The sequence below is a fragment of the Macrobrachium nipponense genome, chromosome 18 (assembly GCF_015104395.2).
Source record: "Macrobrachium nipponense isolate FS-2020 chromosome 18, ASM1510439v2, whole genome shotgun sequence".
Lineage (NCBI taxonomy): Eukaryota > Metazoa > Arthropoda > Malacostraca > Decapoda > Palaemonidae > Macrobrachium > Macrobrachium nipponense.
The window spans coordinates 22,892,466-22,909,984 of record NC_087211.1 but is presented as its reverse complement, the minus strand read 5'-3'; the positions used below and the strand labels follow the sequence as shown (position 1 = coordinate 22,909,984).

At 44.6% G+C, this 17,519-nt stretch overlaps 1 protein-coding gene across 5 annotated transcripts in view; it reads left to right on the top strand.

The window, feature by feature from the left end:
• The window catches only part of LOC135196921 (receptor-type tyrosine-protein phosphatase eta-like), a 416,919-nt gene that overhangs the window by 228,120 nt on the left and 171,280 nt on the right, over positions 1-17,519 (top strand). For all 5 annotated transcript variants that reach the window (XM_064223752.1, XM_064223756.1, XM_064223753.1 and 2 more), the window contains exon 12: positions 16,868-17,016. In XM_064223752.1, coding sequence (XP_064079822.1) covers positions 16,868-17,016 — 149 coding nt within the window. The remainder of the gene's footprint in view (positions 1-16,867; positions 17,017-17,519) is intronic.

Here is a 17,519-nt window from a genome sequence, read left to right as displayed (position 1 = left end):
CTGCTTGACTGTCGTGGTACATTGCAGTATGCAAACCCATAAATTTACTGAGCTGGTTTCTAAGGCCTCCCTTCCCAAGCGTGTATGCCCTTGAATTGGCGGCAATAGATGCAATTATTGGAGATCGTAAATGAATGTTGATCCTCTTGCTGTCTGCACATCTTGCAGGGGGTAGGATTGCAATCCAGAACTAACTTGTTGTGAGTGTGTTTCATGGTCCCCTGTGCAATGGGTGAAGTTTGCGTGGAGGAAATGTTACTGGAGGAAGGGCACCAGGGCTCCGTTGGAGGGTTACATGCCCCCAGCGACTCCCTCAGTACCAGACCCTTCTTCCTTGTTTTTACAGCCCAACAAACTAACCCTCCCTGATCCCTCTTCCATGAAGGAGGCCTCCTTCTCATCTTCCTCATCCGATTCGTCAAGTATGGAGAATGGGGAGGAGACAGGGATTCATGATGCCCTTGATGGGGAGGCCTCGTGTCACGAGGGAGCTGGTTTTCCCTCGGAGAAAAATGTGGCCTCCTCCCGAGGTTTGATGAGCGGAAACCCTATCGTTACAGGTTTTGCTGGTGCACCTGGCTGCCCCAGTCACTACTCACATTATGGAGACCCCCACCACCACCACGGTGACCACTACTGCATTTGCAAAGGTTCCGCATCTGGTTTACTGCCACCACTCCCCCCGCAGTATCTTTACTGGTACCTCGGGTTGTGGTTTCTACCCCTCCGGGTTTCATGACGCCTCCAACCATCAGTACTGTGTCCGATGTTCCAGAGGGCCCTGTTGCATTGACCTCCTCTATTGGTTGTTCTGACTCCAGTTGCCCAAGTAACACCAGTTCTTGAGGCGCAACTCCCACCCTGGATGAAAGACTTCACAGAATTACTGAAGAAGGCAGTGAAGAAGAAATCGAAGAAGAGGTCACGTAGAAGTCTATCATCATTATGGTTTTTTCTTTGTCGTCATTGTCAGCTGCTGACTCGCCTCTTCCTCCCCCTCCTCCAAAAACCTCTCAGCCTAAGAATGTACAAACATCTTCAGAGACTCACACAGCCCTTGCTAAGGATGGAGCTCCTCTCTCTGTACCAGTAAGGGTGCAGGACGAGAGAAAAAGAAGAGACACTCAAGTGCCTCGACTCTCCCTGCCAGTACCCGGCCAGAGGCCCAAACCATGACCTTGGTGCTTAATCACCCGGAGAGGCAAAGGTGAGGTCCCCTGCTCAGACTCCTTCTGCAAGGGCTTTGGTCACGAAGGACTCTTGAGCACATCGAGAGAGAGTCAAATGCTCTCGTCAGCAGGCAACTTCCTCAACTCCTCCCTGTTCCCCATTGCATATGCATGAGAGAGACGAGACAGAATCGTCTCGTCTCGAGCCGGGGCCTCGGCTCAGTGAGTACCAGTATCACTGAGCCAAGTACCCAGCTGGGTAGGACCTACAACTGGAGTCTGTGTGGGCCCTGAAGAAGGAACCCAAGGCATCAGTGGGGTTGCCATCATCTTCCCTTGCTGACAGAACCCTCAATCAGGTGGATGATCTTGTCTCCGGACAAGAGAGGTCTCTCAGGTCAAAGCAATCAGACAAGTTGCTTCCTCCTCCTCTACCTCACCAGAGGCAATTTTATCAACCCTCGGAGAAGGCATTGGCGGCCAAGTAGGTCAACCCGGGTCTGGTCCAACTGGACCCTAGTCTTTCATTGCAACAGTTGACTGCATAGGCAATCTCCCTCTCGCAGCAAGAAGCAGCAACCCTGGAGGCTACTTCCTTGGCAGCCTTCCAGGCAGTCTCTTGGATTAATCTGTGGTCCTTTACAGTGGCCAAGATTGCTTCCTGCACAGGGGCAGTGGTCCCTGAGGAGGATTCAGTGTTTGCGAGACTACCAGTCTGTAGGTAAGGCAATTTCCTACCTGGCTTGCCAGACCACAAATCTGTGGGCTAACCTAGTCCTGAAAAGGAGAGATGCTGTCTTGTCTCGCCTGACCAGGACTGAGCCCTGAGTCTGCCATGACCCTAAGGAATGAACTGTTGCTGGGTTTCTCCTCTCTCTTCCCTAGAGAGATGGTAGATGCCACCATAGACAAACAAAGGGTCAACGATAATGATTGCCTCATCTGACAGGCAGTGACGAGGGCATTTGGATCTTCCCGCACCACCACGTCATGACCTACTGGTCAAGCTCTCCCTCCCTCAGTCCCAAAAAAGACTCAAGCTTCTAAGAGCACTAGCAGAAAGACCCAGCAGTCTTCTCCTTTCGCTCAGAAATGTCCCTTTCAGCCCTCCTCTTCATCAGGAAAGGCAGGCAAGGCCACAAAAGAGAAGAGGAAGAAAAGGAAATGCTAAAGACAGCATTCCCTTCTAGCTGCTGCCACCAGTGGGGGCTGTGCCTGTCGTGCCTTTAGGCAACTTGGCGGTGACACTGAGCCAAGACCTGGGTAGTGGATGTCCAACTCCAGACTTATGGACAAGGTTCATGAAAGGACATGGCACTCGAGAAGAAAGTGCAAGCCATGCTGGCCAAGGGTGCAATAGAAGTCATCTCCAACTGATTGCTTAGTGCTTGCCTCTGTCAGGGAGAATGACTTCATGCTGACGGTGGATCTTAGGGATGCATATTTCCAAATACCCATCCATCACTCCTCTCGGAAGTACCTTTGCTTTATCCTTGGGGAAACTGTATTCCGGTTTGAGGCACTTTGCATCACTCTCAATTGCTCTTCAGGTGTTCATGAGAGTGTTCACCCTCATCTTGGCTTGAGCCCATTCACAGGGGGATACGCCCGTTGAGGTACTTTGACAATTGGTTAGTCCTTGCGAGCTCCCACTTGCAGTTGCTTCAGGACAGGGATTGACTTCTTGAGTTTTTCTTCACCCACAGGATTGCGATAAACTTGGAGAAGTCTGATTTCTTTCCCAAGCAGATGATAAAGTACCTGGGCATGCTGACTGATACGGTAGCAGCAAAAGTCTTCCCAACAGACTCATGCATCAGCAAGTTCACAAAGATAGCGCAATTGTTCCTGTCCCGGCTGGAACAACCAGCACGGCTATGGCAAGTCATAGTTAGTCACTTGTCGTCCCTGGAGAATCTGGTTTCTTACGGATGTCTCCACTTATGTTCTCTGCAATGGAGAATGAGGGAACATTGGTTCCAGTCTCAAGATCCACAATCCTTCATCATTACCCTACCGGAGGAGGTGAGGAGAGACCTGGATTGGTGGCTGGATGATAGGAACCTATTAATAGGAGTATCCCCGTATACTCCCCCTCTCGACATGCTTCTGTATTCAGATACACCAACACAACATACACCTCCACATCAACATCCTGGAACTCCTCGACGTTTATGCCTTCCCTCCATTCTGTCTGATTCACAAGGTAATCAGCTAGGTGCTGACCACCCCGAGCCAAAAAATAGTTCTGGTAGCTCCCAAATGGCCTCAGGCTGTGTGGTATCCTGACCTGCTGGCCCTTTTCACCAAGAGAGTTGCCCTTTGGCACAACCTTCTGTCCCAACCTCACATAGAATGGTGTCATCAGGCAGTGCAGACTGTGGCTCTTTATGTTTGTAGGTTAACCACCATCTCTTTGAGCGAGAGGCTTTTTGTGTCACGCTGAGACAGAGATGTCTGAATACCTAAAGAAGTTTTCTGCAGCTGTATACCAGAGGAAGTGGGCCATCTTCTGTGGTTGGTGCCATCAAAGGGGTATCACTTCGGTCGGAGCCACTCTTCAACAGGTCACAGACTACCTAGTCTTTGCCGGGAGAAGCTTCCCTCAGTCTCTGCAGTAAAGGGCTATTGAGCTGCCCTCGGCTTAATCCTGAAACTGAAACGAGTATATATATATATCTCTTCTTCCTTAAAGATACTATAAAGATATCTCTCTTGTTGAGAGTTTTAAAAGGTCTTGCCCACCCGTCTTAAGGAGTCTAACACATGCTCTTTATGAGAGTTGTCAGGCAGGCATCTGACACTCTAGACCATCTTTTTGCTTGCCTTGGAATCAGTGAAGAGAGAGAGTAGGCGAACTACCGGGAATCTCTTTCAATGTAAAACACTCTAGAGGATGGGGAATGGTTGTGTTTGAATTTGTTCTGGAGTTTGTAGCAAAGACAAAAATCCATCGGTTGCTGACGCCAGATGTTGAGTTTTATGATATGGATGAGATACTGCTGTGTTCTGTTAGGTCATTGCAGTGCTACCTGAGGAGGACTTGACACCTCCGGCTTGAGTGTCGATGACTCTTTGTTAGCACTGACTTCATGAGGCGATCCAAAGGGTGTACTCCTGGAGGAGATGACACCAATACCCCAAGGCTGAGAGCCCACAAAGTCAGGAGCATCACCCTTACCCTCGCATTCCGGAAGAATCTTTTGGCACACCAGGTACTGAAGGCGGGAGTGTGGTCGAGGCAGACCGCCTTTACCTTCTTTTACCTACAGAATATTGCATACAAATCCTGGGATACCCTTTCCTTTGATCCTGTGGTAGGTGCTCAACAAGTTAAGTAAACTTCCCGGCTCCTGTAACAGGTCAGATCAGCATTTTGCCTTAGATGTACAATTGTGGATAAGAGTATGAATGTGGATAACTGGCTCCCCTCTCCTCTATCCCCCATCCTCTTTTTCGTCCGGGCAGAGAGCGGATGGTCATTACATACTGGAACTGGCTGTGATGTAGGTAAGTGACATAAAGGAGTACCCATTCTTTGTCATAGACAATAGAAACATCCGCTTACTCTTTCAAGGGGAGTACAGTTGGTCCCAGACAATATTACAAGCACAATGCATACCTGTATTTTGCCTTACTGTCATTACCTATCAGTTTCATCCAAGCTTTTTTGCTCCTGTGAGCAAACAAGCTTGCCTTCCATAGAAGGAATGCCTTTAAATCTGATGAGCGATCTCACAGTTCATTTTCTCTGATCGGTTCATCAGATTGTGATTCATCCCTTAGCTCTCACAATCAGTGCCAAATCAAGGTGAGTGAGCTTCAGTTACCTCAGCTGACTTATATCAGAATCCTCCCTCCAACTATAAGTCTTTCTAATGTAAAGAACCAATGGTTTGTATATTGTGTAAGAACAAATCACAATTTTTCATAGGAAATTGTATTTTTCCTAACTATAGAAGCCTGAAGTCCTTTACATTTTACACCCACCTCTTGCTACCCCTCATTCTACTGTTCCTGGGCCAAAGCAAAGTTTTATCTGCATACCTGGATGGGAGGGGCAGTAGTTCAGCTACTGAATTACCTTGCTATAAAAGTCTATAGTGGCAGTTTCCAGCTTCTCTGAAGGTAATTCCTAATGTAAAGGACCTCAGGTTCGTATAGTTAGGAAAAATATTTACTTGAATAAACTGTGATTTTTAAGTTATTGAAATATAAACAGCAATGTATTAATTTCTGGATTCGACCTGTGTTCGCCGGTGAAAAGGATCCTGCTGCTCACTTTTCTAATATAAATAGGTTCTAAATATACCAGAGAAAAAAGTTAGCATGGTATGCTGAGGTTACTACCCTTGCGCGAGCACCCTAAGGGTGTCAGGTATAAAGTACAAGGCGAGTGAAAGCCACTATTCACAGGTCTTCTGCCAATTAGAGGTTTCCTTTCCAAAATCCCTCTCATGGGATGGGCCATTGCAATGGCCACACCTTCCCTCTCGCTACCGCTACTACTACCCGACCTGAGCAACATCTATAATCCTGTTTTAGAACTCGTGAACTAGTGACACACTTTTTCTTGCTCCAATTTATTTGGAGATTTTGTGATTAATTCGGGATGGCCGCTGCAGATGTTACTCTTGCATCGAAGTTGAGTACCCCAATTTAAATTTTTCGTAACTTATAAGGTTGCGGGACTTCCATTGCGGAAAGGCAGCGTACCCACGCCATTTTATAATCATGAGCAAGAACGCGTGTGAATTAGGTACACATTTTTAGTCGAATTAAAAATGAATCAAAAGCATAATTTTGCATTAAATGTACCTAATTCATGAGTTTACTTGTTACTATTAAGATTATTTTGTCGTAGAATTACCGATCGCACTCATGACATACCCTGGGGTAAATCTGGGGGCTAGGCAGGTGCGCGTAAAGTAATTTGCTCAACCCCCCCCCCCCCCCCAGCTCAAGAGCGCGTTTGAGCTCATCTCGACATAATATTAGAATATCATGTTAAGATACGCTATCAACAGCCTGTTGTATAGTGGGGGAGAGAGAGAGAGTTTTAAAAAACTCTTTCTCTCTTCCCAACGTAAATTAACATGAATTATTCTTTCAAAATAAATATATTTAAATATGTTAGTTAATTCACTGAACAGGTGGAAGAGTTGCCACCCATCAGTTTAACCAGTAAACTAATAAGGTAGGCTAACTGCCCTTAACCATTACCCTTATGCCTCTTGCCTAGATAGAGTTAAGGCTCTTCAAGGGGGGATATCAATGTTAAAAGAGCCCCCTCTCTCTCTTTTCACATTATGGGATCTATCCTCCTGGCCAGTCTGAATCGAATAAATTCGAGTTTAGTAGGTTTAGTTGAAGATTCTGTCCACATAACGATATCCTAGAGGAGATTTAGCCTAACTTTCTGAGTCGCTAGCGATATCGGTTGGTCAGCTAGATCCATATCGGGTAATTTCCCAAAGTATATATAGAACCCCTGGCAACTCTTCCATGGTGCCTCGTTGTCAAAAGTTGTATATATAGTATATTATATATATATATATATATATATATCTATATAATATATATATATATATATATAATATATATATATAGATATATAGATATATATATATATATATATATATATATATATTATATATATATATATATATATATTCATTATTGTCATTGTGCAATCTGTATCCCTTTGTGCGTAAAAGGTCTAATGAACATTCGTCTTGGCCTAGCCACCTTCGGTTTAACCTTAGTAGTAGGCTACACCTCTTGATCGAGGGCCACATCAACCGGTTACTGTACCAACCACGACGGGCCATAGGCCCAGTCACACTACCACCCCTACAGTGGTAGCCTGCACAACCGTCAATAGGTGGCCACTTCTGATCAGGTATGTGGCCAGGCGATCACGACCGACCACCCTCCCACACTCCCCCCCCCCCCCACCCACACACTAACTAGGTTCGGCTTAGCCGAACCATTATAACTCGCGGTACTAGTATTCTTAGTGAGGAACGGTCGCTTGAGTTTCATATAAGTGGAAGGAGGGTACTAGAGTTCCCAGCTTAAAGTCCCCCAGCTCCGCCGGATGACGGACATAGCTTCAGGGCGTACATATGTAGCTCCGCCGCTTCGTTGTCTCTTTCTCCAGGCCCCCCCTATCCATGGAAAGAGGGTGGGAGTCTTGCTCCCACCCTTCTACCCTCAGTAGAGGTAGGCAGTGTCAGATATGGAATAAATTTTCCCCTGAATCGCCACCTTGGCTCGTGCCACAGGCAGTGGCAAGGGCAAGGAGAAATGAGACCGCAAGTGAGCTAAGCTTTGAGGGACCGCACAGTGAACAGCTCCGGACCCTTGTGGTGCCGACGGAGAATGACTCACCCCCACATCTGCCACTGGAGTGTTGAATTAAACCTGCCATAGCTCAGTTCTCAATCCTTGGAGATTATGTAGATGCCTACGTTAACACGTAGCCCTCTGGTCCGGCCATCCATACGGAGTTGAGGCCCATCCTCCTCCCAGGTCCGGCGGGTATCAGATCTCAAATACTAGGCTTACATCAAACCCTGGAGCGGGATCGAGAGCAGGCAGTTAAATTTAAAGATATGATTTGAAGCTATTCAGTGAATTGAATATATATTAGTTAGTGAATTGAATATGTTAATGAGTAAAAAACTTGAACATTGTCTAGTTTAAGTTGCATGCCCTTGCCAGACGAGCTCCGGCCCTCCTTGAGGCTGAGACTCATTAACAATTACTATTACAGAAGGTGCGCTGCCAGTCACCGGGGTGCTCCGCCTCCCTAGGGGAGACCGTTGGGCACGAGGTGTGTTGTTCGCACGCCAACTGCTTGGTGCCGTTCGTAGCCGAGGAGGGGCAGCCAGCCTCCTTACATGGTTTGGCACCCGGAGGCGTGCACCATCTGTTATGAGATGGTGATGCTCTTCTTGAATGAGCAGACGGCCGAAGAAGCCCGCCAGAACGTGAGGTGGGACCTGAGGCGCTGGGTTTCCGGGTACGGAAGGAACGCGCCATCAGGTCACCCTTACATCTTAGATGCCAGCCTGGGAGCCCCTTTTGTTCAAGGGGTCCCCCTCGGCATCAGTATAACCTCATCTGGCGGTCTCCATCATCAACGCCATCCGGGCGGAGACGGCACCCCTGCCGGATGACCAAGAGGATTTGATGGCAGACGTGGCAGCCATCAACATCCATGTTGAGCTTATGGCCCTGGAGGAGTTAAGTGGAGAGGTAAGTGAGGCAGAGGCAGGTAGTCTCCTGAGTCCGACTCCTTCTTCTTCCCCTTCTTTCCACGGCTTCTTGGGACAGCTCACGGTCGGTTCGTCCCAAAGAGAAATCAGTTAGATCGAAATCCCTGCCCAAGGGATCAAAGCCGACTCCGTCAGCAGTGACTGAGTCATCTCCGGCCCCACGGCCGTCGACATCATAATATGACAAGTCGCCTGCTGCCAAGGGCTGTCTCCCCTTGAAGGGATCAAGATCAAAGTCCGCCATACCCAAGGCGACGGAGTCCGGCGTAGACCACGAATTGCTCGCTAACCTTCTCTTGTCGAAGGTTAGAGACACAGTAGACGAGAGGTTTGAGTCGTTGCGACACGCCTCCGGATCTGAAATCTCCGGCCAGTCAGTTTCTAAGTCAGTGGCCGAGAAGATCAAACCACTCAAGGATATGATGACCGGATTTCTCCACCCCGGATCTCTGGCGCTGGCAATGGCGGTGCCGGATGCCTCCAAGCTTCCCCCCTTCAATAAGAACAATCCATGGAGGCTTGCTATGCATGCCCCATACGTAGATGGGAAATTAACCATTGAAGGGTGTGGGACCCAGCCTCTGGAGGACTTTGAGCTTTCCCGAAAGGCCTCCAGTTCCCCTTCCCCGGGTTTGTCAGACTAGTAGAGCACGCGCTAGTAAGAGCTGACAAGGTCCCGAAAGAAACGGGGATCTTCCCGAGGGAACAAGCCCAAGCTGCCTGGGCACGCACCATGGCCGAGTAGGAGTGCGTTAACACCAGTTTGACGCCTCACAAGGGCACGTACACCATGTTTGTGACCCTGGAGCGAGTTCCGTCGCCCTGCACCGACAAGGTGGCGGAGCTAACTTTGCAAGCCTTAGCCGAGGATAAACCTATCCCAGCTTTGAAGGAAACAGAGGCTACCTCCCTTCTCTTCCCTGCGATTAGGGAGTTTTGGAATGAAGCCCTAGCCACGTTTACGGCAGGTAAACTGGATGTTGTCTATGCCTCCACCTTATCCTCCGAGAAGCTGCCCAAACTCCTGGAGAACCTGATTAAGTCCGAATTCGAGGCAAGGTCGAGACTGGCAAGGTCTATCAACTCTGTCACTTCGATGGCGTTGGTAGCCACCACATACAGGGACGAGCAAGTATTCCAGGTCCTGACGAAAAGTCTGTTACAGACTTTTCAGTCAGACCTATATGACTTTGGAATAGCAAGGCGAACTTGCAGGAAATATGTCCTAGTGGAGGCTTCTATCAGGCATGAGCCGAACAGATTGGTAAAAGCATCAATCTGGGAAGAGAACTTGTTCCCTCAGACAGAGGTGGATAATGTCTTGCAGGAAACCGCCAGGGCCAACCAGAGCCTCCGGGTTAGGTGGGGGCTTCCTTCTAAACGGAAGTTTGAAGCACCCGGCCAGCAAGCTAGAGCAAGAAAGAGGCCGAGGAGGTACAATCCCTATAAGCCCTCTCGACCTCAGACAATGGTTCAGGCACTCCCAATATCACAAGTTGGGGAGTCGTCAACATCAAAGGCCCAGCCACAGCAGCAGCTTGTTTTGCTACAGACTCTGCCTGCTCAGCAACCCTCAACCTCTACAGCCATCATAACCTCCCCCGCCTTTAACCCCACCTATGAAACTAGGGAATCTTTTCGTAGCTACCATAGGCATGCGGGTAGCAGCAGAGCCAGAGGTAGCTCCCGGCTACGAAGTGGCTCAAGGGGTAGAGGTTTCCGAGGAGGCAGAGGGTACAAACCTGCAGCCAACCAGTGAGAGCCCGCAGGTAGGAGGGAGATTATATCTCTTTTGAGACCATTGGACCTTCAGTCCATGGGCACACAGTATAATCTCCAAGGGCCTGGGATGGAAATGGAAGAAAGGGCCCCCACCACCTATAAACTTCTTCCAGATCCCAACAACGGACCTGATGGAATACACCAAAGATCTCCTACAAAAGAAGGCCATAAAGAAAGTAAGGATACTAAAATTTCAAGGACGTCTGTTTACTGTTCCAAAGAAGGAATCAGACAAAAGAAGACTGATTCTGGACTTGTCAAATTTCAATTCATACATTCTTTGCGACAAGTTCCGTATGCTGAGAGTCTTGCAGGTGCGGACCTTACTTCCCCGTTGGGCCGTCAACACCTCTATAGATCTTACAGACGCTTACTATCATGTTCCGATAGCAAGGAAATTCACCCCGTACCTAGGCTTTGGGCTAGGGAACAAAGCTTACTCATTCAGGGTGATGCCATTCGGGCTCAACATTGCGCTCAGGATATTCACCAAGCTAGGAGAGACTATAATCCAAGAACTAAGAACCAAGGGGATCATGTTGGTAGCCTATCTAGATGACTGGCTCATCTGGGCCGCCAGCGTCGAGGAATGCCGCAAGTCGACAGCCAGAGTAATAGAACTGGAGTTTCTGGGCTTCCAGATAAACAGAGAGAAATCACGGCTGGAACCGGCTTCCCACTTTCAGTGGTTGGGAATCCAATGGGACCTAATAAAACACAGGCTATCCCTTCCACCCAGGAAGGCCAAGCAGATAGCTGCGGCTACAAAACAGTTCCTCAAGAACAAGAGGGCCTCTCGTCGTACCCAAGAGAAATCTTGGTTTGCTTCAATTTGCCTCAGTAACAGACGTCCTACTAAGAGCCAGATTGAAGGATATCAATCGAGTCTGGAGAAAGAGAGCCAACATCAATCTCAGAGACAAAGTTTCAGTGATTCCACCCATTCTAGCAAAGAGGCTTCGGCCATGGACGAAGCACAGGAACTTGTCCAAGGCAGTACCACTGTAATTCCCTCCGCCGTCTTTGACAATTCATATAGACGCGTCACTGAGTGGCTGGGGGGGATACTCTCAGTTCAAGAAGATTCGAGGAATATGGTCGGAGACATTCCGTCAGTTCCACATCAATGTGCCAGAAGCTATGGCAGTTTTCCTAACCTTAAAGCGACTAACTCTGGCCAGGAACAGCCATGTGAGGATAGTCTCGGACAGCCTAGTGGTGGTACACTGCATAAACAGAGGAGGTTCCAGGTCAAGCAAACTGAATCACGTACTGATTGCAATATTTTCGTTAGCAGCGGAAAATCATTGGCACCTGTCAGCAACCCATCTGGCAGGAGTCAAGAACATGATAGCGGACGCACTCTCCAGGACTACTCCACTAGAATCAGAGTGGTCCCTGGACAAGAACTCATTCTAGTGGATTTGCAACCAAATCCCGGACGTCCAAGTGGACTTATTCACCACAGAATCCAACCACAAGCTGCCATGTTACGTCACACCCAACCTGGACCCTCTAGCCTATGCCACAGATGCGATGACCATAGATTGGAACAACTGGCAGAAGATTTCTCTATTTCCTCCGGTGAATCTTCTGATGAAGGTCTTGCACGAGCTACGATCCTTCACAGGTCAAGTAGCATTAGTGGCACCCAATTGGCCAAAAAGCAACTGGTTTCCACTTCTTCTAGAACTGAAGCTCCGATCCAAACGGATCCCTCGCCCGAAACTGACACAGATAGTACAAACTCAAACTGTGTCAGCTTCCTCAAGAATTCTGAATGCCCTAACTTTATGGACTTCATGAAGTTTGCAGCCCAAAAAAGGCACGAGTATCGATCCATGTAACATTGTATTTATAGAATCAGATAAAAGAGATTCAACTCTCAGGCAATATGATTCGGCTGTCAAAGAGTTGGCCAAATTCCTGAAGGAATCAGAGCCCCACAAAATGACTACTAATCTGGCAATTTCATTCTTCAGAACCCTGTTCGAGAAAGGCCTAGCTGCCAGTACTATTACAACAATCAAGTCAGCCTTGAAGAAAATTGTTCAGATCGGCTTTGATATTAACTTGTCAGATACATACTTCTCCATTCCGAGAGCATGTGCCTGCCTAAGACCAACTGACCGCCCTCATATGGTCACTTGGTTCTTGACTGATGTACTCAAACTGGCCTCAGACACTAACAATTAAACATGCTCATATATAACCCTACTAAGGAAAACTTTATTCCTAATGTCTATGGCCTCAAGCGCCAGAATATCTGAACTCTCGGCTCTCTCACGAAATCCAGACCACATAGAATTCCTCCCGTCAGGGGAAGTACTACTATCCCCACCGAAGCTTCCACGCTAAGAATGAGGACCCACAAAATAGATGGGTTCCATGGAAAATCATCTCTTTGACACAGGACACATCATTATGCCCTGTCTCTACCCTTAGATCCTTCTTACCCAGAACCTCCACAACATCGTCAGGTCCTCTTTTCATTAGAGAAAAAGGCGGCACTATTTCTCTTAAAGGTATTAGACAACAAATACTCTACTTTATCAAACAAGCCAACCCGGATTCAGTCCCATATGTCCATGATATCCGAGCGGTGGCTACCTCTATTAATTACTTTCAAAATATGAATTTTGTGGACCTGAAGAGATATACGGGTTGGAAATCTCCAGTGGTTTTTTAAGCGCCACTATTTAAAGAACTTAGAAGCCCTTAAATTCCCAGCAATTGCTGCAGGGAGCATAGTCTCCCCCGAATTGTGAATCTTATCATTCTTCTCCTTACCCCTTCCTCCTTCCTGACACTCTCTCCTTCCTACCTGCCTCGCTCGTACTCCCCACTATACCTCTCTCCTCCGGGTTGGGAGGGCCTGGGCGTCATCCTGCCACCGAAGATTGTACATAGATTATTTTGTCCACAATTATGTTATGGACCGCGCTGTACATATCCTGGGGATGTGATATTGCCTGAATATCTTGTCATTTGTATGATACATAGCTAAAGTCTTAGTCTAAGTAGTAAGTAAGTTTAAATTTAAATGGACCTAGTGCAAATATTAAGTAAGTAAATTTGAGTTGAAATGAACCTTAGGTTTCATTAACTCCTTCCTTACAAGAATATGTAGTATTTATGAGGCTTGGATAGGCATTCTCTAGTAACTTTTCACCGGCGAACGCAGGTCGAACCCAGAAAAGGGTTTTTGACGAAGGAAAAATCTATTTCTGGGGGAAGACCTGTGTCGCCCGGTGAACCCAGCCCTTCTAATTGGGTTCCCCATCCCTATACCAATCCAAGCCAAAAGGGGTCTAAAAACCAGGATTGTAGATGGCGCTCGGGTCAGGTAGTAGTAGCGGTAGCGAGAGGGAAGGTGTGGCTGTTGCAACGGCCCATCCCATGAGAGGGATTTTGGAAAGGAAACCTCTAATTGGCAGAAGACCTGTGAATAGTGGCTTTCACTCGCCTTGTACTTTATACCCGACACCCTTAGGGTGCTCGCGCGAGGGTAGTAACCTCAGCATACCATGCTAACTTTTTCTCTGGTATATTTAGAACCTATTTATATTAGAAAAGTGAGCAGCAGGATCCTTTTCACCAGGCGACACAGGTCTTCCCCCAGAAATAGATTTTTCCTTCGTCAAAATCCCTTTATTATACCAAATTTCACTGCACCAAAGACATTATATTTTTTCTTGAAATAAATCTAAAAAAAAAATACCTTGTAATTTAGAAGCTTATCTTTATTTTTTATTGACATATCCTATCATAAGGTTATGTGACCTCAAAATGAAGTGTATGAATTATATTTGGTTGAATATTAAATAAACGAAAGTTTAAAAAACAAAAACAAAACAAATTATGCAAAGCCAGAAAGATTCCTTCTTGTATAGGCAGACTATGGTAGACAAGTAAACATTCAAGTAGTAACTTTAAAGTTGTCATGCTTATTTTTGCAACACTATTGTAATCAGACACATTCATTTCATATTCATGTTGTAATCTTAGAAAATTTAGTGGTAATGGTATGCAAAATATTTTTAGATTTTGAAGATTGAAGTGTTTTTCATCAGGTAATATATGTATTGTGTTGATTTTAATCTTTATTCTACTTTTATTTTGTTCTATGTTTGGGATTTCATTTTCCTGTGGTGTTTTTCAGTGATAACAATACATACAGGAAAATGTCTGTGCCATGTTTATAATATTTCCAGTTGAGGTGTTTAGTTTTTCCTTTATTTGGGATTTGGAAAAATGATGCATAAGCCCACATCCAGTACTATCAAATTCTTAAAGTTCTCCAACAACTATGAAGCCATCCACTTGCATGCACCGAGACTGTTGTCCAAGAAAATTTTTAGGCAGTACATAGCTTAGCAGTTTGTACTGCATACAGTACTTGGGTAATCTGTTCAAGTTTTTCGGTTTACTGGTATGTCGACTTCAGAAAAGCATATTAAATATTAAAATCACCAAACTTAAAAAATCAGAGAACAAACTATTTTAAAGCAAATGAACTGAAAAAAATTACATTGATCAGTATGCAGTACATATCAACCAAAGCCATGATACTTTAATGCACTGAGAAAGTTAGATTTGCATAGCACACCAACCAAAACGTAGCTTTCAACTCTTATAACCTTATCTGTAATTTATTGTCAAAATTTTCAAAAACAGGCAAAGAACCGGGTAAAAGGCCGAGAGAGGGCAACCACGATTCTCACCCAGGTGATTAAGAAAAAGACTGAACGCGGTAGCGTGGGTGCGTGGTCCTTAACCAGTTTCCACCCAATATATGCACGCATTGCCAGATTTCACAAGATTCCTTACTTTTCATCTGCAATTTAACCAGATCCAGCTAGGCACTAGAAAAATTATCCTATTGTTAAGACCTCAGGTTTGTAGCTATGAAAAATACAAATTGTCCTAGAAAATTTGTCATATTTCACTCAAGGAACTGTTTTTATACTTCCAATTAACATTGATTTCCTTTGCTATAGTATACACACAATGCAATTATGTAAACTTCTTTTGTCCACACAACTTAAAATTTCAGAGCACTTGCTCACACAACGAAACAAAATCTTTCAAATAGTCTCATAAGAAAATGTTTTTGTATGCTTTGTTAACAGTGATTTGTGTTAGTGTGATAGACTATTATGAAATCCAAGTAAGTGGAACCCCGACATACGAAAGTTCCTACTTACAAAAAATCCAAGTTACGAAAGCAAAGACAAAGATTTTTTTGCCTCTGTATACGAAAATAATTCAGGTTGCGAAAGGGTAAAGTCTGAGATTCGCCCAGACCACCGAGAACAATTTTAAAACTCGCACGCTGCCAACTGAGTAGACTCGCCACCATCCTCCTGCTCTCCCATTGGTTCCTGATGCTGGTCACCGCCATAAGATCCTACTCTCCTATTGGTCAGCATCATGCCTCTATGTAAAGGTGTTCCTTGACCATTTTTTGTGGCAGCATTATTGGAAACACTGGAATTCGTTCCTTCACATATACGTATTTCGTTTGTTAATGTAAATTCGTGTTAGTGATTTCGCTTTCGTTGTACTGTAAGTTCCTTTATCGTGTTGTGTGTGAACTTAATTACTTACGTTATTAGCCATGGGTCCCAAGAATGTTGCTGAAGTTCACGGAAAGAAGAGGATGCTTTCTATGGAGAACGAAGATGGAGATAATCAAGAAGTGTTAATGTTTTCTGCCATTTGTTTATGTGCTTCGTAAAGTTTAGTGTCAATGTTTTCTGCCATTTTTTAATGTGTTTCGTAAAGTTAAGTGTTCATGTTTTCTGCCATTTGTCCTCCTCACTCGAAAGGTAAGGTTCCACATTTTACTACATATGTACGTGTACGTAAAGTATTTTTTGTACCTTTTAAGCATAAATTTTAATGCACAGCTGCTATATTAAATTTTATAATTATATTAACATGAGAAAAATAACCACACAAAACCAAAAAGACAAAAATACAAGATATTTTATTTACTTTTTCCCAGATTCGACAATGCATCTAGAAAGTAGTAAAATCCTATAAATTGAGGTGTTAGATATGTAGTACATTTAACAAATATTTTGTTCCTGATGAGGCCAAATTATGAAAGGATCGTGTGGTTGAATTATGGGATCTTGAGAAGCAGACATTAGGTGCAAGCGCTTTATGCTTGCCAGATTCACAAGAGTCATTTTTGAGTTCATTGTAAATATTTTTTTGGGTTTTTATAGAGTTTATTGTGTGCTTGTGTATTTCTATTTCTGTACCGGGCTACTTACCCAATCAGAGCCTTTATTTTGCTCTTCCAACAAGGGCTGCAGCATGACTGGTGGTAAAAGTTAGCATTTGTGACCATAGGTATAGTATTGCTTATAAAAAATGTAAGTACATACAATACTGAAAAATGAAAGGTAAAATAAAAGATTCTAAAGTCTGTTTTGAGGATAAAGAATTGTTTATGATGCTAGGGTAGAGTACAGCAGTATTAGTTTTACAAAGTTTATAAATATTCATTCTTGTTTAATTTACTTTGTATAGAAAGCTTTAATGATGTTATTTACTTTTTCATTAATTTTCTTATAACCATGGTTTTCTTCCCTTAGCTCATATCTATATCATCCTCAACAGATTATTTCAGATTCTTTTGAGTGACCAGGGTTGCCAGGGCAAAGATGTACATGGATATTTTACAAAACCAGATGACGATGATCATTCTAAGACTTTTAAAGGAGATGTTAAGTATCAGAATTCCTCAGTGCCGCCAGAATTTAAATTTGGTAAGCTGCATTTGCATTTACAAATTCTCAAGAGTTGCAAATGTGTTTTTTTTCCATTGCTTTCATGCCTTGTAAAAAGTGTTTGAATTTCTTTCATAACAAATAATGGCATTACTAAAATACAGTTTTTCTTTTGAACAGTGTACAGATTTCTTATATGTATATTATTAGTATTAGCTTTTGTGTTTGATTTAATTTTAAATGTGTTGTTTGTACAAAAGTTTAACTAACTTCATTTCTGTCAATTGTTAATTCTGTTAAATTTGTGAATTTCTTGTCCAGTGATATTCTTTGCTTATGACATCTAATCAGTAGGTAGTAATCAAAGTAAGCAAGCAGGATTCTGTGGATATTGTCACTGCAGTACTTATATGCATATATCGAGATCAACTTGGTGGCAATTAGTGTTGTTTAATTTGTAAAGTATTATTGTGAGGTATTGGTTAATGTATGAACACCTGATAGCCTCCACAACCAATGCATATCCAGAAATTAATTATAGT